General features: G+C 54.4%; 2 protein-coding genes across 3 annotated transcripts; both read left to right on the top strand.

The window, feature by feature from the left end:
• The first annotated feature begins 1,850 nt into the window (after positions 1-1,850).
• Positions 1,851-20,777, top strand: ACVR1B (activin A receptor type 1B). Its single transcript, XM_066337580.1, has 9 exons — positions 1,851-2,034; positions 10,981-11,220; positions 12,154-12,402; positions 13,512-13,742; positions 14,382-14,549; positions 15,076-15,232; positions 15,708-15,832; positions 16,447-16,577; positions 17,121-20,777. The coding sequence occupies exons 1-9, from the start codon at positions 1,911-1,913 to the stop codon at positions 17,244-17,246; spliced, it is 1,551 nt and encodes a 516-aa protein (XP_066193677.1). The 5' UTR covers positions 1,851-1,910; the 3' UTR covers positions 17,247-20,777.
• A 1,892-nt stretch (positions 20,778-22,669) lies between these two features.
• TAMALIN (trafficking regulator and scaffold protein tamalin) lies at positions 22,670-26,877 on the top strand. 2 transcript variants are annotated; one of them, XM_066337486.1, is made up of 8 exons: positions 22,671-22,867; positions 24,626-24,675; positions 25,031-25,085; positions 25,430-25,532; positions 25,615-25,708; positions 25,778-25,844; positions 25,943-26,009; positions 26,089-26,877. In XM_066337486.1, exons 1-8 carry the CDS (start codon positions 22,727-22,729, stop codon positions 26,511-26,513), a joined length of 1,002 nt encoding a protein of 333 aa, XP_066193583.1. In that variant the 5' UTR covers positions 22,671-22,726; the 3' UTR covers positions 26,514-26,877. The 2 variants fall into 2 exon arrangements, with proteins under 2 accessions (XP_066193584.1, XP_066193583.1); XM_066337487.1 differs by lacking the exon at positions 24,626-24,675 and having other exon boundaries at positions 22,670-22,867.

Raw genomic sequence — 26,877 nt, 5'->3', positions numbered from 1 at the left:
GCCCATCCAGGGTGGCTCAGGCCCTACCCACCCCAAGAAGATTGCACATGCACACTCCCACATCCAGCACACACACACACAAATCATGCCTGCACACACATCATGCACACCTGCACACACACACATCATGCCTGAACACATGGCCCATGTATGCTTAAACAGTGTCATGAATGCTTGCACACACATCACGTTTAAAAGCACACGTCACACGCTATGCACACACATCAGCTCTAACTGCACACACAAACAGTGCCTGAACACAAAAACCATGCACATATGACCACGCACTGCACGTGCTGGCACACACACACATCATGCTTGCACACACAGTGTGTGTGCACACGCACCATGCAGGCTTGAAGATGCACAAATAATTCTTGAACACGTGCACACAACTCACACCTGAACACACATCAGATGTGCTGGCACAAATGTGGCACGGATGCCACACCCCATGAATGCACACACACCATGCATGCTTACACCACACAATTGCACACACGCAGATCACGCTCGAAAACACAGATCAGGGATGCCTGGACCCACTTATCATGTGTGTGCACACATCACACACAAAAATCACATGCACGCATCACACACACCCACACACAACACATCACACACACATCACACATTTCATACACACATATCACACACATCACCCATCACACACACATCACACGTATCTCACACACACATAGCACACACATATCACACATACTCACATATCCCACACACATGTCACACACATCTCACACGTCCATCACACACATATCACACACATATCATACATATCACACACACATATAACACATGTATTACACACGTACATATCACACACATCCATCACACACATATCACACACATCACATACACATCACACACTTACCACACACACATCACACATATCACACACATATCACATACATGTATCACACATATCACACACAAATATCACATATATCACACACACATATCTCACACACACATACACATCACACATGGACCACACATATGACACAGACATATCACACACACATCACACACACATATCACACACACATATCTCACACACATTTCACACATGGACCACACACATCACACACCCATATCACACACGTATCACACACACATATCACACACACATACACATCACACATGGACCACACACATCTCACACATATCTCACAACACATCACACATGTATCAGACACATCACACACCCCCATATCACACACACATATCACACACGGACCACACACGTATCAAACACACACATATCTCACACACATATATCACACACGTATCACACATGTATCACACATGGACTACACACATATCACACACATATCACACACACATCACACACGTATTACACACGTATCACACACACATCACACACACATATCACACACACACATCACACATATGTATCACACACGTCACACACACACATCTCACACACACTACATCTCACACGTCACACACACACATCACACACACACATCATACACACATATCACACACACACACATCTCACACACGTATCACACACACACACACACACACACATCTCACACACGTATCACACACACACACACACACACACACACACACACACATCACACACACATATCACACACACACACATCTCACACACATATCACACACACACACACACACACACGTATCACACACACACATCACACACCGGCCCCTCCCCCCCCCGGTGCCCCCTGCGCGGTCCCTCCCCTCCGCTCCCGTGTGCGCACGCGCGGGCTCGCCCCGCCCTTGGCCCCGCCCCCGGCCCCGCCCCCGGCCCCGCCCTCTCCGCCCCTTGGCCCCGCCCCCGCTCCCCCTCCCGCCGGCGCTGCGGCCGCTCCGCTCCGAGGCCGCGGCGCGTCCCCGCCATGGCCGCCCGGGCCCCCCGCTTACCTCCGGCTCCTCCCGCCGCCCGCCGCTCCTGGCCGCCTCCCGCCGCCCTCCTGCTCGCCCTGCTCCTGCTCCTGGCCGGGCCGCTCGGCGGGGCCCGCGGTGAGTGAGCGGCGGCGCCGGACCCGGCCCGCACCGGGCATAACATGGCGGCGCCCCCGCCCCCGCCGTGAGGGGAACGGGGAGAACCGGGGAGGGGTCGTGAGGGGGAGCGGGAGACGACGGGGAGAAGCGGGAGCGAGGCGATGCGGGAGGCTGAGGGCAGCGGCGGGGAAGGGCCGGGGCCTGCCCGGGCCTGGGGCTGGCGGCGGCGGTGGGGCAGAGGGGCGGCTGTGGGGCGGGCGGGCGAGGGGAGAGGCCGAGGGGAGATTTTAGACGGGCCTGCGGGGAAAAGGGGGTGAGAGAAGGCTGAGGGAGCTGGGGGTGTGAGCAGCCCTGAGGGGTTTGGGGGCGGGGAGGCACAGGGTGGGTGTTTCAGGGCTGCAGAAGGACTGGGTGGGGGGATCGTGGCGTGGGGCAGGCGAGAGGCTTGGAGGCACCTGGAGGTGTCCCCAAGGCTGTGAGGGGGTCCCTGAGGGGTTCGGGGTGTGGGCATAGGGGTGAAGGTTTCAGGGTGACTAGAAGGATTTGGGGGTGGCATCCATGGGGTTAGGGGTCCTGGGAGCAGGGGGGGACTCTGAAGGCGTCCAGGATGTGTGTTGGAGGTTTGGGGGGTTCAGGCTTGGCCGGGGGCTCACTGGGGTGGGTGGTTTGTGTGAACTGGAGCTGTTTGGGGGCAGTCACCCTCACAGGGAGGATGGGATGTGTGGGGAAGAGGAATCAGCAATTGGGGCCGGGGGTCGGCTCCCCGTGCCCGGGGGTCCTGCAGTGCCAGAGGATGCTCTGAAGAGGCCTGTGCTCACCTTGGGAGGAGATCTGGGAGCCTTCAGCCTGGTTTCCAGGGATAACGATGGAAATTGGGATTTATGGGCTTTTCACAGAGGATGGGCTTGGGGGTCTCAGAGGCGTTTTCTGGGCTTGGCACAGAGGCGTGGGTCAGCCCAAGGTGGGAAGCGCCACCGTGTTGTCATGGAACTTGTGGAGTTTGTGTCCTGTGGCTCATCCTGGGGTGAACTTGGCAGCCCCCCGTGCCCCAGAGATGGCAGTGTGTCTGTAACATCCAGCCCTCTGCAATCTGCCGTTTGGGCTTCGAAGGAAACCTTTCTATACGCTGAGCTCCTGGAGTGGAACAACTGTAAATATTTGTTTGGAGGGAGGTGAGGGAGGGAAAGCTCTTTGTGTCCCTTGTTTGTTCCGTGCTGATCCATTTCCTTTACCTGGCCCGGTTCGGCTGCTCCTGGGGGCAGAGTGAGGGCTCTCAGCTCTGGCTTTGGGAGGAGCAGCACACCTCTGCTCCAGGCTTGGGGAGATCTCAGCAGATCTCGGCCCCAATTTTAGGAAGCAGATTGGTTTGGAATGAGCTGGGCCCTTTTCCCCAGAGGGAAAGCATCTCTCAGGGGGACAGAGGACGGGCTGGTGGCCTCTGGCCCCGATGGCTGAGGCTTCCCAGTGCAGTCCAGCTCTGTGGCTATCGGGGTGATCACTGTTGTGTAACTTAGGTACCTGTTCCGACACGTTCCACTGGGGAATATTTTTCTCCTCCCCAACCTCTCACCGTTTGTGTTCTGCATTCCCACCTGACTGTTGGAGGGTAATAACTGTGTGTGTGCAGATCTGGGCTTGTCAGAGCACAGAAAATGGCTTCAAACCTCACCTGGGCAGCAGGTGAGGGTTTACCTGTGAGTTCTGGGAATTTGAGGATAGAAATGTGCTTTTGGGAGGAGAGTAGCTGTGTTTTGGTATAACCTCAGGTAAAACTCAGCCTTACCAAAGGTGTTTCAGCTCCTCTGTGATAACTGGCAGAGCAGGATCAGATGAGACTCGTGGCATGGCTGTTCTCAGCCTTTCACTTAGGTAAAAGCTGCTCTTTATTAAAAAAAAATCATAATTAATAAACAGGAAAGGACCAATTGACTGTACAATCCCCTGGAAACTTGGCAAGTCCCGGTGCCTTTGATTTTGGGCTCTATGAGTGACTATTGTTTCCGCTCAGTGTGTGCTGGACCGTTTTATTCAGTGCAAGGTGTGAGCTCAGCCTGAGTTTGAGGGAGCTGCACTCGTGGAGTGAGGTGCAGGATGGCAGGGAGCAGGGAATCACCAGTGATGCACTGGTATGCCAACAGTGCCCTCGCTATTGTGCTTCATTCCAGAGGTTTAACAGCTGCTTGTTTCGAGAAAGGCTGGAAAAACATCTGAATTTCTGCAGTGCTGAGGAGCTGGGAATCTGCTGCGTGTCAGTAAACAGTGCAGACAGCACTCCTCCAGCCCCTTCCTTAACAAAAAAAAAAAAAAAAAAAAAAAGGGGAAATAATCAAAGCTCCTTTGCAAAAGGGTGTTGCAGGTTGGCTTCGCTTGAAATAAATCAAAAACCCACCCTGGGGGATAATTTTTGGGGCAGCAGATTTTATTATTAACACCTGCTTCAAATATTTACCCGGTTAAATCAGGCGAACTCGGCGTGGTCCGTCAGTGATATCCTACAACTTTCCAAGAAAGCCTTTCTCTGACTGGAAATTAAAAACAGTGTCCAACAAGCATTCTTGAACTCGTCCAGCTCCTTGGCCAGACAGCTTGGGTTGGGTTTTTATTTTTTTCTTTCCCCTGGAGACGCTGCCAGGAGTGGATGCTCCGGAAATGGCTGTTGCGAAAGGAGTGGAGTCAAACGTCAGTTCTCTTAGCAGCAAAGTTCACTGGGTGGTGACCAGGGGGAATGTGTCCTGCCCTGGGCAGAGCGGGCAGAGGAATTGCCTCTCTGTGACGGTTTTACAGGGATGAAATGATGGGTGGGAGCTGCTTTGTCCTCCTTATTTAACCCCCTGGCTCTCAACTGCCCTGTGCTTCTCTTGTGAACCCCTATTTATTTATTTCTTTTCAACAGAAAAAGAGCCTTTCCTTCCCTTCAAAATCCCCTTGATAAAGTCTTGCTGTCTTTTGTGGCCTTCTTGGAAGTACCCGTGGATTGCTGGATGTGGGAATGTAGAGGCCACAGGTTAAACAATGTATTTCCACTCTGGAAAAGCCAATTGCCTGAGAGAAGCCAGGATGGGTCTGAAGTCTTGGAACCTTGATAAACCTGGGCATCAGGTGTGCAGGATGTTCTTCCACAGCACCGCTGTGTGTGGTCTGTTGGCTCCTAAACTGGTTTCCTGACAAGTTAAAACACCAAATTAGTGTCAGACCAGAGCCCGGAGAGGGAATGGGGAGCTGTGTGTCCGTGTTCTGGGTGGAAGAACAACAGCAGAAACATCAAGGCTTCTTCTAATTAACCTCTTAATGATGAGACTCCTGTCAGTTTCTTATTTACAATCCATTTAGAAGCTTTTTTGTGTTCCTTGAGTCGATGCAGGGAAAGTTCTGCACTTTAAAGGCACATTCTTCCTACCTCTTTTAGTTTTTGTTTGTTTTTTTGTTTTTTTTTTTCCATTTCGTGTGTTTTCTAGTCAGCCCTGCTGCCTTCACGTCAGGTCCAGCCTGTGCCAGGGGACTGCAGCCAGCTCAAAGAAGTTGAGACTCTTACTTCCAACTTGAAATATCCCAGGATAATATTTAGTTTCTGGATGACTTGCTTTAAAGTGCTGTGTTTTTCATAGTGCTTTGCAGCTAATTTTAACTCCATTTCGTGTAGCAGCAGTGGGTCAGTAGATATCATAAGCACCAGCAAGAAGCAAAAGAGGGATGTTTTGATCCAAAATAGGAGGAGAAATTGAAGGGGAAGTGAGGTTTAGGGAAGGTGCTCCAGGTGGTGGTGGTGCTGTAAGGACAGATCCGTGCTCTTTTCTCCAGCTCCTCAGTAAGGAAATGGGCAGTGACAGCATCCAGAACTGGCCTAACAGTTGATTTTGGAGGCAGTGGGTGCAGATGAGCTGCCTCTGGAGGCTTGGAAGGGACCCACAGGAGTCACTTTGGACTCGAATTTATGGCAGCAAGGGATGGAGGGATCCCAGTTGGATCATCCCAAGCAGCATTACAGTCGAGGTGAATGTGAGTATGAAGGGCCATCAGGATGATCAGAGGGATGGAGCACCTCTCCTAGAAGGAAAGGATGGGAGAATTGGGATTGTCCAGCCTGGAAAACAGAAGCTTTTTGGTGATCTGACTGTAGCCTTCCAGTACTTGAAGGGAGTCTGCAAGAAAGATGGAGGAAGAATCTTTCCAAGGGCCTGGAATGCCAGGACAAGAGGGAGTGGCTTCCCACTGCCAGAGGGCAGGGTTAGGTGGGATATTGGGAAGAAATTTCTCCTTGTGAGGGTGAGGAGGCCCTGGCACAGGTTTCCCAGAGAAGCTGTGGCTGCTCCATCCCTGGAAGTGTCCAAAGCCAGGCTGGACAAGGCTTGGAGCCCCCTGGGATAGTGGGAGGTGTCCCTGCCATGGCAGTGGGATGGAACAAGATGAGCTTTAAGGTCCCTTCCATCCCAAGCCATTCCAGGATTCCATGATAATATAATGGAAAGTAAATTTTGTTTCTTTAAAGCCTTCATCAGTGTCCCCTCATCATTGCCTTTGGGAAAGGAGCTGGTTGTTTCCTTGGAGCTCTGTTCCTTTATCCAGCTGAACTAGGAGCACACAAGGACTTCTGGACACACCTCTGCTCCCTCACCACGAGGGAATGGATATTATTCCTAACCCTGTGTGATACAGGTTGCTCTTTATTTTGGCACAGCACAGAGCCAGACACTGGCAGGTATTTCTTTCTTCCAAGCGTGTTTACACACGTCCCTCTTCATTAAAGCATCCGAAGAAGCAGCAGAACTACAAAGCAAATTATTCCCCATTTCTGTTGCTAACATTATGCTGCTGCAGCATGAAACTGGTGCTCCCAGAGTGGGGCTCATTAAGTTTGGTGCTGCACAAAGACACAATCAATTGCAGCTCCTGTTCCAGAGCCTTGGAAAGGCTCAAAGTCAGGGGGATCATTCTTCCAGCCTCGATTCCAACTGTTGAAAAAGAACAGCAGCTACAATCCCTGCAAAAATCTGTTTATCTGGTAAATACGTGGGTGGTTATTGGCAATTTTACCAATGATCATCTTCAGGTTAATTATCCTCATACATATTGATCAGGTAGAGTTCAGCCCTGAGAAAATGGCATCTTTCTTAGGCACAGCTCGGGAGATGCTGGAAAATATGTTCCAAAAGGTGGTTAACACCATTGCAGGAGATTCTGCTGTGAAACTTTCCCCTGTCTAGCTGCAGAGACATCTTGACACATGCAACTCCGTGTGAGAATAAATACGTGCAAAATGAGCTCGAAGAGTTGCTGGGAAAGGAGGAGAAATGTTCTTTGCCTGTCAGAGCTCAGTGTTTGAGTCTCCCTGGAGCATAGAGCTCAAATCTGCAGCCCCCCACCTGTTTGTTTGGATCCATTTTGGGAATGCAGGTTGCTTGTAATGGGGGGATTTGGAGGGAGAGAACCAGCCCTTGTTTTCCTCTTTTCTGTGGCTGATGCAGAGGGATATGGATACCTCTGTGCCCTGGGGTCCTTTCGGAGCTGGGGCTGTAACCCGGGCTCCTCGTGGGGAGCAGAAGCAGCTCTTGGCCTTGAAGCTCATGTGCTGGGATAGTCGAGGACCGAGGAGGGTTTGTTTATTGGCAGCGCCGAGTGACCTCTCAGCTTTTGGGGACGAGCAGCGAGGCCTGGCCTCGGATCGAATCCCGGCAAGGTTTGCTCCGACCTGCTCCACATCTCCAGCGAGAACAAAGCTCGGTGCCCAGGATCTGCAGCTGAACGTGGGGCTTGTTCAGGCGCTGTCTGTGAAGGGCTGGGCTCGGGGTGTCGGTGTGGGGAGCAGATCGGGCGGGCTCCGCTCCAGCTCCGCTCGCACCTTCCACGCAGACGCGTCCCCGGGCGAGGGGGGAACTCCCCACCCGGCTCTGGGAACTGCTCTTTGTTTCCCTTCACCCCATCCATTTCCTTCAGCCCAGGCGGTTTCTTTTATTAAGGAGATTATATGTTTGGCTCAATAGGAGCTTTTCTTCCTGAAGGAAAAAAAGAATGCTTGTTGGCATGAGAAATCCTTTTATCCACTCCTGTCTCCTGCTTTGCCCCGGTTGCTCTTGAGAGCAGCCGAGAGATACCAGCGGGGGGCTCTGCTGCCCTGTCCACCTTCTGTGCCCCACCCAAGGGCAAACAACAGTTGCTTTTTCCTGACTTCTGATAAGTTTCTGATAGAAGAATTTGCCTTTCTGGTTAACCAAACTGGAGTTACTGGACCTGCATGAGTCGCTCTGTAATTCTCCTCTGTGCCAGGAGCTTCCCAGTGAGCCCCGGTGCAGACAGGCCTTTCCTCCCTGGCACACACAGAAAATTGGAGAGTTCCTGCTGCAGCCTGGAGGTTCTGGCCGACAATACCTGGAAAGCCCCTCAAGGGTGTCTGATGAGAGGTGGAGAGAAGGACAGTCATGTGCTGAAGGCTCTGTTCTCTTTGTTCTAGCTGCTGTCTCAAAAATCCCTGGGGATTTTCGAGGTGCAAACATAAGAATTGAAGTTAAAAAAGAGCGGTTGTGTCAGGGGGGGAACAGGGTGAGGTGAAGCCGTGGGGCATCTCCCTCCTTAGCAGGAAATTTTGGCTTTCTGCACAGAACAGATAAGGATCTCTCTCTGTCTCCAACCCGGGGCTCTGGTATCATACCTTGCAGGTAAACTGATTTTATTTTGTTGTTTCTTAATCCTACAAATGAGACTGAGCAGACACGACCTGCTTCTCTGCTTTCCCTCTCAAAGGCATGCTCGGTTTCAGGCCAGATACTTCACTCAGAAGTTTACAAAACCTGTTTTATTAGTGCATTGAAGTGTTTTGTTTGCTTTGGAGCTTCTGGAAGCAAAACTGCTACAGCCTAAATCTTGGGCTTGAGACCTCAAAAATGAATCTAACAGGAACAAAGTTCAGTTTTGTTGTATCTAAATCAAACTGAAAAGAACCTACACAGTGAAATGTGTGTGGGTTAAATGTTTTTAATTTGTACCTTGAGCTTTTGATAAGTAATAAGGGAGATGCTTAAAAAGACCATTTCCTTTTAAGTAGACATGAAGGCAAGAATGTGCCCTGGGTGCTCTTTGCCATGTCAGATTTTCATAAAATCTCCTTTATCACCAAACCTTTGTTCCCCCAAGTGTATGTATTTTTCAGAATTGTCTTTTCTGTGCTCCGCTGACCATGGGAAAACACTGATCTTGGAGCTGTTTGAAGTGAATGTTAGTGGAGGGTTTTTCCCTTTCATTATAACATTTTCTCTCGAAATCTTCACAATCTGTGGCTGTTCTCCGCCCTTCTCAACACAGATCAGTCTGAGTCTTCCCTGCCCGTTTTCTGTCCCCTGTCCCTTTTCATTGGCCTGTGCTGAGCACCTGATAATAAGCTCCATTTGCTCGTGATGCTTTTTTAAAGGTGTCTCACTCAACAGCTCTTCAGCTTTTAATCACGGAGTTGCAGAATGATGCAATATGCTGAGCTGGAAAGGGCCCACCAGGATCATCCAGTCCAACCCCTGTCCCTGCACAGACACTCCAAAAATCGCATCCTGTGGATCCCTGGGAGCAGTGTCCAAAGGCTCCTGGAGCTCTGGCAGCCTCAGGGTTGTGACCATTCCCTGGGGATCCTGGGCAGTGCCCAGCACCCTCTGGGGAAAGAACCTATCCTTGATACCCATCCTAAACCTCTCCCGACACGGCTCCAGACATTCCCTTGGCTCTTGTCACTGCCTTTTCACTGCAGTTTTGAATCTGTTGATTCCATAAGCAGCACCCACATTCAGCCCATCTGAAACAGCTCACAACAACAGCTGGAAAAGGAGCAGCAGCTCCAGAGAGAATTAAGTGAATAGTAATACAATTACCCTGATTGATTTACCCAGGTCTCTGGGATAAGGGCTAATGGGTGTCTTCCTCGTAAACCAGCCCTGAGTAAATCAGGACCAGCTTGTTTTTCATTAAGCTTAGGGTAACATGGCCTCACACACAAGTGTTGAGGGTGACTTTGTGTGTGACTTCACACTGAGAGGATTTAGATCAGCCTGGGCAGAGTTAACTGTGGCACTTGTATCTTTTCAAACCCTTCTTCACACCCTCCCTACCTGAAAGCCCATTTCTGCAGCGGGTAAGGACATGTTTTGGATTCCCTCTGGGAAGGCTGGAAGAGCTGATGAAAGCTGGTGAAAACCCTGCGTGCTGCTAAATAAGCCCCACCCTTCTTCTTGACATTGTTGGATTCCTCTTTGTTCCCAAGGATGGCAAGACCTGGGGATTTGCTTACAGTTTTTCAGGCAGCTTGAGAAAAGTCCAATGACAACCGGGAGGTGGAAAAATGTGGGAATCTGCCTCAGAGTTTCTCCCTCTCTTTATCCAAATAATCTTCGTGGAGAGCAGGCAAAAAGCCAAGCTTTTATTTGACCCAAGGTAGTGTCTCGGGTCAGGAAAGCAGTTCTTAGGCCAGGTGTAGCACGCCTGGCTCGTGCAGTCGGTTGGGATTTGGTTTGGCATCTGCCAGCTGCTCCTTGTCTCTGTAAGCTGAGGTGGTCCTCCCTCGCCAGCCTGGATTAGGCAGCTCCAGGGAGCCTGGACAGCCAGCCCAGGTGGAATCAGGTCAGTCAGTTTGAGTAATTGTTGGTTTGGGTTGAGTCTGACCCGAGGTTGGGCTGGGAGTGGATCTCGGTCGGATCTCGGTTTGCAGGGATGACTTGGGTCATGGCTGGTGGTGATTGCAACAGGAGCAGGAGAAGGGCTGCCTGGACAGGCACCTGCTGGAAAGGCTCCTCTGCCTCCACAGTCTGTTTCATGCCGGGGTTGGATTCTTGCAGGTCTGGAATACTGAGTATGACCTGTGCTGTTCGCAGAGCCGGTTCTTCCAGAGCTTGTGAACAGCCCTTCCGAAATGGAGAATTTAAAGAAGGTTTCCTCTCATTTGAGCTCTTGCTCTCCGTGGGTTTTAAGGAGTTGATCTTGTTTTGATTTCAGCTTTGACATGTCTGTGCTCTGACTGCAAACAAGCCAACTCCACGTGTGAGACGGACGGCGCCTGCATGGTCTCAGTCTTCAACCTGGATGGTGTCAAACACCACGTTCGGACCTGCATTCCTGAGGCAAAATTGATTCCTGCTGGGAAACCCTTCTATTGTCTGAGTTCAGAGGATCTGCGTAATACTCACTGCTGCTACTCTGATTTTTGCAACAAAATAGATTTAATGGTTCCCAGTGGTAAGTAGAGAGTTAGAAAAGTCATGTGTTTGAAGTGGGAGGAGAGGAGCTGTCTGTTTGGGATTGGGAATTTGAAGTTCTCGGCCCTGTTTTCACTTCTTCTCTTCAGTTGCTGCATGAACTTGAGAGCTGGGTTTATTTCCTTCATCTGTAAAGTAGAAATAACAAACTACTTCGAATTCAAATGGGAATGTATGTGTTCCCTTTGTCACTGAGCTGGCCCTGCTTTTATCAACTGGCGTTGCTTCCCTTCCAAGACTCCAAATCTTTTCAGTGCTGAGCACAAGCAGAGGAACATTGCAGCGGCTTCAGAGCAAAGTATGTGGGGAGGAAGGTGCCTGGGTTCAGAACGCATGCCGAGGAAACAGCCCTGCCTCTGAGTGAGGGTGTGGGAAACTTCTGCTTCTCATCCCTGGGATGGAGAGGGCATGTGGTGCTTCCTCACACCTCCTACTTTCTGTTTTGGGCTGGTTTTTAGTGGGTGCTGTGAAGACTGCAGAGTCATTTTCCTTGGGAGCAGTGGGGAGATCTGTGCTCAGAACAACAAATAATTGTCTTCAGGTTCAAGTTCAGTGGTTGTTGCAGGGCGAAAGGGAAAGAGGGAGCAGGGAGCCCTGGCCAACTGATTGAGTTCAAATGGAAGGCGAACTGCAGGCTGTTCTGGAAAATCAGCCCAGAACACAGTCCTGTCTGAAAGAGTGAATGAACAGACCATAATCCCTGATCCCACTACTGCAGCTCCATCTTCTTTTTGGGGTTTCAGCTGCATTTTGCCTGCCTGATGATCAGCCCCACCTTAACACTGTTGTTTGGTGTATTTCCAGGCTAAAACTATTCAGGCTCCAAAGAGAACAATAAAACACAAGAAAGTCCTCAAAAGAATGATAATTTTCTCAAAACATGTGGTTTTTTTCTCCTCCCTTTCCTCCCAAGGACACCTGAAAGACAACGAGCCCCCATCAAGCTGGGGCCCGGTGGAGCTGGTGGCAGTGATTGCTGGGCCCGTCTTCCTCGTGTTTGTCGTCATGATCATTGTGGTCTTTGTGTTCCATCACCACCAACGAGTCTACCACAACCGCCAGCGGCTCGACATGGAGGACCCCTCTTGTGAAATGTGCCTTTCCAAGGACAAGACCTTGCAGGATCTGGTCTATGATCTCTCCACCTCCGGCTCTGGCTCAGGTATTGCGAGATGATGGGATGAGCAATGACACCTTGCAGTTGTCTCTTAGGGCTAGTGGTTGCCACAGGTTTGCCACAGCAGTGAGGCTGCTGCCTCAGAGCGTGTTCAGGGGGTCTGTCCTGAGTAACTTGAAGGGATGTTTAAATTCCTTAAAGTCATGTGGTGGTCTCTTGTCTGTTCGGTTAAGAGCAATAGTTAAACTCCTCCTTAACTGCAAGAAGATAGCTCAAACAGCTGCCTCTGTTCCCAGTTTAGCTTTGGAATAGGATTTGGGTTGGAAGCAGCCATTAAGTGCTAACCTGTGCATTGTTGGCATTCAGGGGAGAATGCAGGATGTTACCTGCATCAAAGCTGCAGGAAAATGCGTAACTTCCCAGCAGTTCAACGTTTTACAGGGCAAATAGTGCATTTGCACAGCCCATTTCATCCCAGAGAACCTTGGGTGTTCCCAGGTGGATGATGTGCACTGTTTGTTTCTGTAGCACTTAAAGGAATCCCCAGAATAGATGGAAAGTCACCATTTAGTGGTGGCTTTAAACTAGGAAGGTAGCTGGGTTGAAGAGTATAAGGAATTTTGCAGCAGATGGAAACTGTAGGAAAGTCCACAGAGGCAGAGAATGTCACAACCTGATACTTGACCAGGGAGTAAATATTCAGCAGCACATCTGCTGCTGTATATAAAATATTTGGGATCTCTTCTATGCATGCTGTGGGCAGGTGAGCTCCATGCTTTCTGTAGGCAGTGGCAGCGATGTTGGGACTCCTTCCTTAAGAGAAATTTTGGGGGTTTTCTGCTTTTTAGCAGAAACTGACTTCATTGAATTCCATTCTTTGCATATTGAGGCTGCAGTTCCTTTGATCTGTTGTAGAGCAGAAGTTCCCCAACTGCTCTGTGCCGGATCTCTGCTTCAAAGCAAAATGCAGATGCTGCCCAAGCAGTGGCACATCCCACGCAGGAGCTGCCACCATTCCCTGGTTGGGTCTTGCTCAGGCTCCCAGTTGTTATCAAATGTGGAGCCTGCTGGGTTTGAGGACATTCTTCAGCCTCTGGGGCTTCGGGAGGTTTTCTGCTACCACAGGATTCATTCCTTCGGTTCCTTGTCCCCAGGCTTGCCTCTGTTTGTGCAGCGGACCGTGGCTCGGACGATTGTCCTCCAGGAGATCATCGGCAAAGGCCGCTTTGGGGAGGTGTGGCGGGGCAGGTGGCGTGGAGGGGACGTGGCTGTGAAGATCTTCTCTTCCCGTGAGGAGCGTTCCTGGTTCAGGGAAGCAGAGATCTATCAAACCGTGATGCTGCGGCACGAGAACATCCTGGGATTTATTGCTGCAGATAACAAAGGTAAGGGAGAGAAGCACCTGAGAGCAGAGGGTTCACCACTGTGCAGCCAGTTCCAGTGCCTGACCACCCTTTCCAAGAGCTTTTCTCTAATATCCAATTTAAGCATTCCCTGGTGCAACTTTAGGCCATTTCCTCTGGTCCTGTCGCTTGTTACCCCACCTGGCTCAGTCCTCCTGTCAAGGAGTTGAGCAGAATGAGAAGGTTTCCCCTGAGCCTCCTTTTCTTCAGGTTGAACCCTCCAGCTCCCTCAGCCGCTCTTCAGAAGTTCTCTAGACCCTTTCCCATCTCCATTGCCCATCTCTGGTCACACTCCAGCACCTCCACATCTTTCTTGTCATGGGGGACTAAAGCTGACTGAAGTCAACTTCTCCGGGCCTCTACACTGCCCAAACCTGACTCCAGGATTCAGGCAGTTGCCTCACCAGTGCCTGGCACGGCACCTGGCACGACTTTCCCTGGAGGGAAAGTCACTGCTCTGGTCCTGCATGCCATGCTATGGCTGATTTGAGCCAGTTCTTACTTGGCCCTGTTGAGCTGCAGCCTTACACAGCAGCTCTGCTCTGCCCCAAAAGTGTGTGGGATGCTCATTTGCCATCCCTGCATTGGATCTGCCTGAGCTCCATCTCTTTCCTGTTGCAGATAACGGGACGTGGACTCAGCTGTGGCTGGTCTCTGACTACCACGAGCACGGGTCTCTCTTTGACTACCTGAATCGCTACACAGTGACCATCGAGGGCATGATCAAGCTCGCCCTGTCTGCTGCCAGCGGGCTGGCCCACCTGCATATGGAGATCGTGGGCACTCAGGGTAAAAGCTAACTCGGAAAAGGCGTTGGGAATTCTTGAGGGGAGGATAAAGCAGGATTGCTTGAAGGGAGCTGATGTGCTGTGCAGCAAACCCTGCCTGAGTCAGCCCAGCTTCATCTGGTGGTTATTGACCAGAAATAGAGCGATTGCTTTGGCTGGCTGCGAAGTGGGTTAACCTGGCGCTCGCTCCCAGGAGTTATATCACCATTTCACATCCCATCCTAAAATTGGCGCTGCCTGGGTGGGATGTGAGCACAGGCAGAAGCAGAATCACCAGCTCCTGACGTCTGCGCCTGTGCTGGGATGTGGAGTTTACGTCCCTCTTGAGGCCTCCGGGTGCCACTGCATCAGTGGCGCCTCCAAAACAGGATTGGAGCTTTTCCCTGCTCCATTCCTTATGAATCTAAACAGGAAAAAGTGTTGCAACAGTGGGTTTAACGCCCTGAAATCCGGCGCTGCCTCTGTGCCAGTTCGACAAATGGATTTCCCCGGCTTGACCCTTGCTGCTTTTTATTTTGCTCTGCTAGGAAAACCTGGGATTGCTCACAGGGACCTGAAATCCAAGAACATCTTGGTGAAGAAGAATGGCACGTGTGCCATTGCTGACCTCGGCCTGGCCGTCCGGCACGACTCCGTCACAGACACGATTGACATCGCACCAAACCAAAGGGTTGGAACCAAACGGTAGGAAAATGCACTTGAAGGTGTTTTACTGGAAATGCCTGAGCTGCTGGTTGAGCACTCGGGGAATTCTCTGAATTCAGCATTTCCCAGTGTCTTGCAGGGTCAGTTTTGTGCCTGAGTTGAAGCTGAAGGGATGTTCCGGGTGTCACCACACTGGGAGGTGACAGCCATGTAAAGCTGGCACCAGGAGCTCGTGTAATGCACGACAATGAGCTTGGCCTCACTAAAGGCTTTGAGACCTTCTGCTGGGAGCCTGATGTAGTTTTGGAATATTTCTACCTCTTTTCCCAGCTGGCTGTTGATCTTGAGTTATTTGCTTCACTCCCTTATATCACAGGGTCCAGTTCTGTTCTGATGGTGGCTGTACCAAGCAGAGCTTTTTCTGCTGGGAAATGCTGTGTGGGAAAACTGATCATTTACTATCTTCCAGAGAATTCCCTCTCAGAATGAAAATGCTTTTCCTTTCTCTGTGCAGATACATGGCCCCGGAAGTCTTGGATGAAACCATCAACATGAAGCATTTTGATTCATTTAAATGTGCCGATATCTACGCCTTGGGCTTGGTCTACTGGGAGATTGCCCGAAGGTGCAATGCAGGAGGTAATGTCCTTTCTGTGCCTGGGCCAGTGGCCACGCTGGCTCCCAGGTCTCCTCTCCTATTAGCCAGGTGTTTGGGAGGTTTGAGGGAGAACAGGGCTGTGGGAGGACACGTCCCTCTGTCGCCACCGAGGGAGGTGACAGAAGTGACCCATGACTGTTGCTAAGCCCCACCAGTGTTGGCTCAAGAGTGTTGGTGCTCCCAAGGGTGTTGGTGGTTGATGTTCCTTTGGATGGATTTTCAGGAAATGGTGGTGCTGATTAGTGGGGAACTCCCCCAGATCAGTATAAATGTCTTGGCACGTGCAGCTGCAGCATCATCCCACGTGTGACAGTCCCACTGCCGTGGAGATCCAGTGACCCTGGCGCCTTGCTGGGAGGTGTTGATCCCAGCCTGCTGACTCCGTTCCAGTTTAGGCAGCTGCATTTTATTTCCCTGAATTTTTCTTGTTAACTCCAATTCCAGATTCTTCATTTCTGTTCTAAATAACTGCAAAGTGTTGACGCATCTCAGCAGTGAGTCATGGAGCCCAAGCCTCTATCCGTCTGCCTTTAGCAAAGCACAGTGGCCCTGGTCCCTGTTCCCAGAATTTCATTTTCCCTGCTCTGCCTTTCAGGTATCCATGAGGAGTATCAGCTTCCCTACTACGACCTCGTACCCTCTGATCCTTCCATTGAGGAGATGCGCAAGGTCGTGTGTGACCAGAAACTGCGGCCAAACATCCCAAACTGGTGGCAGAGCTATGAGGTAAAGTCTGCTTTCAGCCATGTCCCCTTCCTCTCCTATGAGGAAAGGATGAGAGAACTGGGATTGTCCAGACTGGAGAACAGAAGCTTCCAGTACTTAAAGGGAGTCTGCAAGAAAGAGGGAGGGAGAATCTTTACAAGGAGTGCCAGGACAAGGGAATGGCTTTACACTACCAGAGGGGAGAGTTAGATATTGGGAAGAAATTCTTCCCTGTAAGAGTGGTGAGGCCCTGGCACAGGTTGCCCAGAGAAGCTGGGGCTGCTCCATCCCTGGAATTGTCCATGGCCAGGCTGGACAGGGCTTGGAGCCCCCTGGGATAGTGGAAAGTGTCCCTGCCGAGGGCAGGGCATGGAATGAGATGGGCTTTAAGGTCTCTTCCCACTCAAACCATTCCATGACAAGGTAACAAGTACTGAAGGCTGTGCCCTGATTTTGGGGGATATGAAGGCTGTGTCAGTGCCCAGGCAGAGCAGCAGCCTGTCAGACCAACATGTGCTCAGGGGAAGAGCAGAGCACTGACCTTTGCTGTTGTTTCTTGCCCAGGCACTACGGGTGATGGGCAAGATGATGCGAGAGTGCTGGTACGCCAACGGAGCAGCTCGGCTCACTGCCCTCCGCATTAAGAAAACCCTCTCCCAGCTCAGTGTCCAGGAAGATGTGAAAATTTAGGCTCTGAGCCTCAGCCGGAGGAAACTGCACAGGAGCTGCTGTGCTAGAGTAGACGTGTGATGGAGGCCTACCTCGTGTTTCAGCCCAACCTACTGCTACAACCAGACAGCGGGACCTGCAGGCTGCTAGGCAGGGGGACGGAGCCTACAGAGCTGCTCTCTTCCCTGCTTGGGTATGAAACAATCCGAAACCTTTTGTGATCACCTCCTGAGAGCGTGGAGACTTGAGAGGGACTTCACCCGAGGGATCTCAGCCATGATCGTAACTCTTTGTTCCTTTAAAGGAAATCCCTGTAAAGTTCAGCGTGCGTTGAGCACCCATTGGCGGGGTCGGAGCCACCCCTGGGTGCTCGGTGCTGGGAGTGGGAAGGGAAAAGGGAAGGTTTTCTTGCCGTACTCTCGAGGATTTTTCCAGGGACTGGCACGTTAATGCAGAAAAAGCAAAACAAATGGTGCTCTCTTCCAAGAGGCTGAGCCGGAACAGTTGATCAGCTTCACGAAACCGTTCTCCCTCCTTTTCTTAAGCTTGAAAAAGTCCAACTCGGCGCCCTGACGGCCGTCGGGGCGCGCCGGTGTCTGCATGCGCGAGGTGCGCGTGTCCCTGTGCCTGGTCATCTCCTCCATAGCCGTGCGGTGTCTGCCTGTGGGTGGCTCATCTCTGTCCGTGCTTCCTGTGCATGTGCAAATCTCGAGTGTCCCGTTCGTGAGCTGTTTTGCGCTGGTGCTCTCCGTGCTGAGTCGTGAAGCGTCGTGGAGCTTGGACAGGCTGCTGCAGAGCGGATCCCTGGCTCCCCGATGGGCGCCGCGGCCGTGCCGGCTGCCACAACGGCCCATCAGGTTGCCTCACTGCCACCCCTTCCCCTTTTTTTAAGACGAAACAAATAAGGAACTGAGAATCACTCCTGAAATCCAGGTTTATTTTTGTCTTGAGCCCCTGGGGCTTGTAGTTCTTGGTAGCGGGGAGCTGAGATGGGTCAGAGCTGGAGCAGGCGCTGTGGCCGGCGCGTGGGGAAATGCAGGACTCAGTTCTCCTGGGAGCACAATTCCCAACTCCGCTACCCAGGCAGATGTCTGGGGGCCTGGTGATGCAGCGCTGCAGGCTGGGGATGGTGTGGCTGGACAGTGCCCAGGCAGAAAGGGGTACTGGCCAACAGCCAACTAAACATGAGCCAGCAGTGTGCCCAGGTGGCCAAGAATGGCACCTGGCCTGTGTCAGGAATGGTGTGGCCAGCGGGAGCAGGGAGGTCATTCTTCCCCTGGACTCAGCACTGGTGAGGCCACACCTTGAGTGCTGTGCCCAGTTCTAGGCCCCCCAATGTAGGAAAGACGTTGAGGGGCTGGAGTGTGTCCAGAGGAGGGCAAAGAGGCTGGTGAGGTTTTGGAACAGAAGCCCTGTGAGGAATGACTGAGGGAGCTGGAGTTGTTTGACTTAACCTGCAAAAAAGGAGGCTCAGGGGAGACCTCATCACTTTCTACAACTCCCTGAAAGGTGGCTGTGGTCAGGTGGGGGTTGGTCTCTGCTCCCAGGCAAACCACTGACAGAGCAAGAGGACACAGCCTTGAGCTGCGCCAGGGGAAGTTTAGGTTGGACATCAGAAAAAAAATCACTGAAAGAGTGATTTGGTACTGGAATTGTATGCCCAGGGAGGTGGTGGAGTCACCGTCCCTGGACATGTTTGAAAAAAGACTGGACGTGGCGCTCAGTGCCATGGTTTAGTTGATGAGGAGGTGTTAGGTTAGGTCATAGGTTGGACTTGATGATCTCAAAGGTCTTTTCCAACCTGGCTCATTCTGTGATTCTGTGATCTGAGTTCTGGGGGTGCTCTGCACCTCCCAGAGGTGCTGGGCAGGATCTGACAGCAGGCGTGGGTTGGGAAATCAACATCCATCCTTTTAATATAGGTGTATAAATATCTCCTAGTGTGGAAGTGGCTGTGTCTCCGTGTGGGGTGGGGGGATCTGCATGGGTTTTCTTTTGATTCAATGCTGAATCCAGGTGAGGGAGGGGTGGGGTGACTACAGCAAACATGGAAGTGAGGGCTGTGGCTGCCGTGATGACTTTGGCAGTCAGGAAGAGCCGTGGTGTGCAAGTCAGGTCAGTGTCTGCAGTAGAGAACTCTGAAGCCATAACTTTTAACTGGAGTGGTTTTGATTATTATTTTTTTAATTATTATTGTTGTTATTATTATTATTATTATTATTATTGTTTTCTGGGAGGGTCTGGATTTTAACTTTTTTGAATATTGTTAGTTCTTTCTAAGAGCAGAAAAACAATCTCTAATTATTACCTCTTGACCTGTTGGTTTGTAAAGAAATCACTGCAAAAAGAAAAAAAAAAAAAAGAAAAAAACCAAATGCACAGCTTGATTTACACTGGAACTGTTTCTACTCTGACCTTGCTCCTGCTCTCTAAGGTGAGGTTTCATCTCTGCTCCGGCCGCCAGGGTTAAGTCTTTATTTCGGTCCCTCTGTTCTTGCCGTCTGTGTCCCTGTTCGTGTGTCCCCTCTCCCCGAATTCCCTGTGTGTCCATGACCTTGTATAAAGTGAGGAGTGTGGTTTTTCAATCATGTTAGGAGCCGTTTCGCATCCCCCAAGGAGTTGTTTGGCAGCCTGGATCTGCTGTGGGAGCAGGGCTGGGGGTCCCCTGTCCCCTCCCAGCGTGTCCTGAGTCACATCTCAGCCAGGGGTTGGTTCCCTGTTCCACGTGTCCCTTAAACCTGCATTTAGAAGCCGAGGAGGGGGCACTTGTAAAGCCCTAAAGGACTCCAGGCCATTGGAACAGGCGCCAGGGCTGCCCTGGGAGCTGGGGGAAGGACAGGAGGGGACATCACACGGCTGTAGGTACTGCAGGCTCTCCGCTGTTGGCTTGGGTTCTCCATCCCAGTGACCGCGGGTGCCCACGGATGCCCTCGGCTCCGGAACTTGCACTGAACTCGCCCCTTTCCAACTGTAGCCACACTGCACCTGCCTCAGCGCTAAACCAAACAGCGGCCAGCGAGCGGGGTCAGCCCGGGAGGGGAGGGGTGAGGGAAGGGCACCATCCCTAGGAGCAGGATTTTAGGAAAAGCCTTGTTTTAAGAGAGAGATGGGGAAAACCAAGCGGGATCCGCGGCAGGAACGCTGACCATGTAGCATTTACACAGCACTTTCATGTAAACTGGTGCCCCGGGGGTGTCGGTGCTTGCCGAGCTGATGGAGCACGTGGGAATTGCTGCCTGGCTCCAAAATTTGCAGCAGCTCTGGGGAAAAAGCAGCATTCCAGGCAGTTCCGAGGGGAGCCCGGTGCAGGACAAGGAGGGGGTCCATCAGCGGTACGTGGCTGCAGGACAGAACTCTTGGTACTTCTCTGCCCCTTTGATTTGTTTGGTTTTGTACATTTTCTTAGCAAAGGACTGTAAGAAAATAGCCACTTAGCCACTTTACCTCTTCAGTATGCAAATGTACATACGGTGTAAGATAGGAAATCTTTTGTTTAATATAAAACCAGGCTGTCGATTTCTGCTGTACATTATTAAAAGTTTGTTTTATTCATCTGAGGTGTTGCAGTCTCAGTTCTCTTGGGAGGGGTGGGAATTGCAGGGCACAGCTCAGTCCCCCATCATAGCTAAAGTTGTCTCTTTAGGAATCCTGGTCAAAACATTTTAATGGTGAATATTCCCGTTTTTAGTGAAGATGCAGCTTCCAACACCCACCAAGCACTCGGGAGGTGCCGCCGGCGTAGCGGAGGTGAGACGAAGAGGTGGGATTTTTCCACCCATGCAGGGATGAGCAGCTGAATTTGGGGCTCCCACTCTGGGGGCAGGCACAGAGCAGGAGGGATTACAGGGAATAAACACCCTGGAGATCCCCTCAGAGCATCCCTGGGGGTCTGATCCAGTGGGGATCTCCCTGGAGCATCCCCAAGTCTCCACATGGACCCACAGCTTGAAGGAAAGATAAATCCCCGCAGCAAACTACCCCGTGGCCCTATAAAACCCTGTTTGCTCCCAGAGTAAATTGTGCTGTGTGAGCTGCCCCTCCTAATTCCTTAATTAGAGCCTCCTGCAAATGAGCCTGTTGTGAGCGGATCAAGGGGAAAATCTGCCGAGGCCTGGGGTCCCCCCGGGCTCAGACAAGGTGGGGAGGGGGAGGCACCATCTGGGCTTGTCCTTCCTCATGCCCAGCTTTGTCTGAAGCTCCTGCTGTGGTCCCCAGGAAAATCCAGCCCCATCCTGGAGACGTGGGCAGCAGGGAGAGGAGAGCATGGAGAATTTTAAAGCAAAACCTGTCTGCTCCTCTAGGAAACGGAATGGGAAAACAGTCTGAGGTGGCTGCAGCCGAGGGGGCAAGTCATTACCAGATTTTGGGAACAAGATGGGGTGTTCCTCTTCATTCCCAGTGGTTTGGTGACTCAGGATCGGTGGTGGCCTCAATCCCATCCTTTCCCCAGCACTTTCAGCCCTCAGCGGCTCTGTTCCTGGAGCAAACTTGCCTCCTGGTAACCCCAGGCCAGGCTGTGGGCGGGAGGTTTGGGTGGAACGCCAGCGGGATTGTTACGATCTTCATTTTTTTTTTGGCAATTTTTAAACAAACATTTGGGCAAAGCTCTCGACTCCAGCTGGAAAATTCCCGCTGCCTCCCGCCGGGGCGCAGCGAGGAGCTGCCGGAGCCGCGCGACGTGTCCGCAGCAGCCGCCGCGGCCGCCTCCGGGAATTGTTCTGCCCTCCGCGTCCCAGCTCAGCGCAGATCGGGCAGGAGCAGTTGAAATCCCTCTGCTGCCCCCGTTGGGACCCGGGCTGGGAGCTGCGGCCACCCCTGCCCCAGCTCCTGCCTCCCATTCAATCCCAAATGCGGCTTTGGTGGCCTGAGGGTGACGTGGTGGCAGCTGTCGGGGAGCAGCAGAGCCCGGTATCGCTCCTGCTCCCGGAATCCCACCGAGTTCTCCCCAAATCACCCCTGAGGTGACCCCTGGGAACCCTCCTTGGCACCCCACGGTGCCTCCCGTGACATTCCCAGCAGCATCCCACCCTGCCCCCTCAGGATATCACCTTCCCTCGGTTCTGCCCCACAGAAGCACCCAGACCTCCACGCTGAACCCCGTGGCGTCCCTGAGGATGCGCCCACGCAGAACCCTCCCTCTAGACCCCCACGGGGTCCCTGAGCAGGACCCCAGGCAGAATCTCCCACCGGACCCCCGCGGGATCCCAAAGCACGAACCGGCACAGGACCGTCCTGCCGGGCCCCACCCAAAGAACCCCCCGCTCCCCTCCGGGGGTCCCCGGGCAGGACCCTCACACTGGACCCGCACTGTCCCTCCACGTGGTGCCGGGGCCGGGGCCGCGGAGCTGCCGGACACAGCCGGACACGGGGCGGGGTCTCTCTCCACAACCAGCGCGGTTTAACGCCCAAGTGGGCGCGGTTCGGGTCCCCGAGGGGCGAGTCCCGCCGTGTCCCCGCCTCCAGGGTCCATATAGCGGCGCCCGGGACGGCCCGGCCCGGCCATGACCCTGCGGCGGCGGCGGCGGCGGCGGCTCCGGCCCAAGGACGATGAGGCACCGGCGGTGGCCCCGGAGAGCCCCGGGCCCGCCGAGCTCTACCGAGCGCTGGCGGCGGCCGGCGGGACCCTGCCCCGCGTGCGCAAGGTAGGGCTGCGGGGGGCGTGCGGGAGCCGCCCCGGTGCTCCCCGGTTGTGCCCCGGGGCCGGAGCGGAGAGCGGCGCCGCCGGCGGTAACGGGGCTGCGGGAGGAGCGGGGACGCGCCGTGTCCCCGTCCCGCCCAGCCGCTGGTGCCTGCGCCCTGCGGGTCTGCTCCGGCGTCTCCTCCTGGGCTCTTGTCCTGCCCCGGGGGCCCGCCCGAGCTTTCCTCGTGTCCCCATGGCGCCCTGGTGGCCCGATCCTGCCCCGGTGACCTCCACCACTCTCTTTTCCTGCCCCAGCATCTCCTCACCCCTGTCCCATCCTTCTGCAGCATCTTCCCAGTGTCCCCGTCCCGCTCCATGTTGTGCCCCCCAAGGCGTCACATCCTGTCCCGGATCCTGCCCACGTCCTGCCGCGGGATTATCCCTGTACCCCCGTCCTGGCTTTACCCCCCGAGCCCCGTTCAAGTCATGTTCAGGTCCCTTCCCGCATTCCCTCAGGGATCTTCCCGGTGCCCTTTCCCAGTGTCCCGCCAAGCCCCACATCCTGTCCTGGTCCCTCCCCATGTCCTGCCCTGCAGCTTTTAGGGTGCAGGGCCAGACCCCTACCCCACTCTCTGTGGTTCTGTCACTGGGACAGGAGGGACCCCACGGTCCCCCCGGACTCTGTTCTTTGAGAAGGGCAAGGGGATCAGCCACAGGGTTCCCAAACCCGTGTGTGGTTCGGGGAGGGTAGGGGACAGGTCACAGAGTTCCCCAGGTCTGGTCTGGTGGAACACGGGGCCTCTGGAAAAGCGCCTCTGTGGTGGCGCTGGGAGCGACACCGCCCTGACGCTCCCGCGGCCCCGTGGTGCTTCCTGAGCGTTGTGGGGAAGCGAGAGCACAGCCGACATCCGGAGCAGAAGTGGCCTCACGGCTGCACTGCCACAACCCAGATATGCACGGTGGCCTGGCCCCCGCTCACCAGCCAAGGCCACCACCAGACATGTCCCTGAAGGGTCCAGGACGTCCCACGTCACCTTCCCGTCACTGTGGTGACGTGGGGCCCAGCGTGACAGGCAGCAACTTTCCCTTTGGTGAACACACCCAGTTCTGGTGTTTTTGTGTTTTTCTGGTGGGTGTATTTGGGACGGTCTGCCACTGTCTGGTGACACCTGTGGGGCTGGTGACACCCATGTGGCAGAGCAGAGAGGGAACCGCTGGCACCCAGCTGCCACCAAGATGCGCCATGTGCCGCTCTCAAGGAGCAGCTTATGGTGACACTGCCCGCACTGCGCTGGGGCTGCCGGAGCCCAGCAGCCACAGAGGGGCATTTGGGGACAGCCCTGTCACCTCCTGCCCTGCGGTGAGGGTCCTGTCCTGCCCTGCCAGTCCCTCCACCCGCCCACGCCTGTGTGCCTGCCACAACAGCGACATTGTCTGGGCCGGGAGGGGGGTGGATTTTGCACGAAAAAACCCGACTTTGTGACCACAACAGGGCCCCTCTGTGCCGGGGCCCCTCGGAGCGCAGCGTGGGGTGGGTGCGGCGCGGGTGACGTCAAAGCGTGGGGCGAGCTCAGGGCAGCTCTGAGGGTGCCTTTGAGCACCCATCAAAGCCCCGTTATGCCCGGGGGGCACCCGAGTGCTGGTTCGGTGCCGGCCTGGCACGGTGCTCCCCCGGGGTTTGGGGCTGTCCTGGTGGGACGCTGCCTCTTGGCTGTCGCTGGAGGAGGTGGAGGGATGTCCCCTCACGTGTCCCCTGCTGATGGCTCTTCCTTTGCCGCAGGATGCAGGATTCAAGTGGGCATCTCCAAGCCAGTCCCCGGAGGAGCACAGGTAGGGACAAGGGGACACAGGAGTGGGGTGAGGTCTCTGTCCCAAGGGGTTGGGGCATTGTTCCACTCTGGATAGCCTGAGAGGGCTGGAAATAGGGGGGATTTTATGGAGGAACCTGTGGCAGATGACAGCAGCAATGGGTCACAGCTCCCTGTGGGCTCAGACACCCCCAGACCCACAGGATTAAGTGACACGGCTTTGGGCAGGGCAAACTGGGAGGGGGAATGCCATCTCAGGGAGAAGTGTCCTGTCCTTGGGGATCCCAAAGCACCAATTTGGGAAGAGCCCAAGGTTTGCACAGGCAAGTTTGGATGTGCCTGGGGCTCTGCCTTATCCCTGCTCCCTGTGTCCCCAGGAGGGTGGTGATGCTGGAGAAGAAGGCAGAGGAGTCTTTCGGCTTCGAGATCCAGGTGGGTGTTGAGCCGAGCTGAGCCTGGCCGTGCCCTGCTCCCCACCCTTCCAACCCGCACCTTGCTTTGCATAGAGGGTATTTTTAAGTTGTCTCTGAGCTGGGGGTTATTTTTAGCGCTGACAGAGTTGCCGTGTTACTGAACCTCCCCCAGCTGTGCCACCAGCCGGGGGGGCACCCCAGAGTGCAGACATCAGGGCAGGGTCCCCCCTCCCGGGGGCTGCGGTGCTGCCCCACGTCACCCAGCAGCAATTAAACACTGCAATTGCTGCCACGTGGCTGCTCCTGGGGGGTTCCTGGGGCTCGGGGTGTCCCCGTGCCCCTCACCAGATCCCCCCATCCCAGACCTACGGGCTGCACCACCAGGACAGGAACAGCGTGGAGATGTTCACCTTCGTGTGCCGGGTGCACGACGGGAGCCCGGCCGAGGCCGCGGGGCTCAAGGCTGGTGAGCACATCCTGGGGGAGCGAGGGGGGGCCCCGGCAGTGGGGAGCAGCACCCCTGAACCCCTGGTCACCCTGTGCTCTAGGGGACACCATCACGGGGGTCAACGGGCTGAACGTGGAGGGCATCCGGCACCGGGAGATCGTGGAGATCATCAAGAGCTCAGGCAATGTACTCCGGTGAGCTGGGGGGCGCAGGGGGGGTCGGGGGGCTGCAGCCCCCCACTGCTGACAGCTGCTGACCCACAGGCTCGACACGCTCTATGGGACGTCCATCCGGAGGGCCGAGCTGGAGGCCCGGCTGCAGTACCTGAAGGTGAGCAGGGGCTGGCAGGGGTTGTGGGGGGCTGGGCAGGGGTTAGGGGGGGCTGGGGACCCCCCACCAGGGTCCTCACCCCTTCACCCTCCCCACAGCAAACCCTCTACGAGAAGTGGGGGGAGTTTCGCTCGCTGATGGTGCAGGAGCAGCGGCTGATGCGGGGTGAGTGGGGGCCGGGGGGGTGGCAGGAGGGTTTTGGGGCACCGGCTGTCTCCCCTGACACCCCCGTGTCTCCCGTCAGGTGTGGTGGCCAAGGACCCCAGCATCTACGACACGCTGGAGTCCATCCGCTGGTGCCTGCAGGGGGAGGGACTGCCGGGGGGCTCCTCCCGTGCCAGCGGCAGCGATGACTCCCTGTACCAGACCTGCGTCTTCGCCTCTTCCAGCTCATTGGACGGGGACAAGGATGGGGACAAGGACAAGGATGAGGACAGCGGGGGTCCCGCGCCCCCCCCACCGCGGCCCCGATCCGCTCTGGCCCGCAGCGCCAGCCTCAAGTGTGCGGTGGGGCCGGGGGCTGCGGGGCGCCTTTGGGCCCGCGCCGGGGACCCTGTGGAAGGAGCGGCCGCCCCCCGCAAGAGCCGACACAGCAGCTTCCGCCGGCGGCTGCTCAAGTTCATCCCGGGTCTGAACCGGGCGCTGGAAGAGGAGGAGAGTCACCTCTAGCCGGCGGCTCCCGGCCGCGCAGGACTATTTATTTATTTATTGCAAGGGGCTTCATTCCCTGGTCCCCGTCATTCCCTGGTCCCCGTCCCTGGGGGCTGCAGGAAGGAGGTTTTGGGTTGGCCCCTCGGGCCGCGGGGATCGTGACGCTGAGGGACGGCCACAACACCGAGGGACAGACGTGAGGACCCTCCTGAAGCGGCTCCCGGAGCTGTCGCTGCTCTCGGGACGGGGGTTTTCCTGCCTGGAGGGGAGCACCGGGGGAGCCCCGCATTCCCCAGGTTCGGGGGACAATGGGGGTGCCACCCCCTGCTCCCCCCGGGCTGTTGTACCACGTCAGTGCTCGCCAATACAGAGACGATTCGCA

The sequence above is a fragment of the Sylvia atricapilla genome, chromosome 29 (genome assembly GCF_009819655.1).
Source record: "Sylvia atricapilla isolate bSylAtr1 chromosome 29, bSylAtr1.pri, whole genome shotgun sequence".
Taxonomy (NCBI): Eukaryota; Metazoa; Chordata; class Aves; order Passeriformes; family Sylviidae; genus Sylvia; species Sylvia atricapilla.
This window is presented reverse-complemented; position numbering and strand designations above follow the sequence as displayed.

Excerpts from the sequence above, each read along its gene's own strand:
- ACVR1B (XM_066337580.1), top strand. The coding sequence starts at position 1,911 with ATGGCCGCCCGGGCCCCCCGCTTACCTCCGGCTCCTCCCGCCGCCCGC. Across the intron at positions 2,035-10,980 it reads GCCGCTCGGCGGGGCCCGCG|CTTTGACATGTCTGTGCTCT; the intron begins GTGAGTGAGCGG and ends TTTTGATTTCAG. Across the intron at positions 11,221-12,153 it reads AGATTTAATGGTTCCCAGTG|GACACCTGAAAGACAACGAG; the intron begins GTAAGTAGAGAG and ends TTTCCTCCCAAG.
- TAMALIN (XM_066337486.1), top strand. The coding sequence starts at position 22,727 with ATGACCCTGCGGCGGCGGCGGCGGCGGCGGCTCCGGCCCAAGGACGAT. Across the intron at positions 22,868-24,625 it reads CCCTGCCCCGCGTGCGCAAG|GATGCAGGATTCAAGTGGGC; the intron begins GTAGGGCTGCGG and ends CCTTTGCCGCAG. Across the intron at positions 25,709-25,777 it reads AGCTCAGGCAATGTACTCCG|GCTCGACACGCTCTATGGGA; the intron begins GTGAGCTGGGGG and ends GCTGACCCACAG.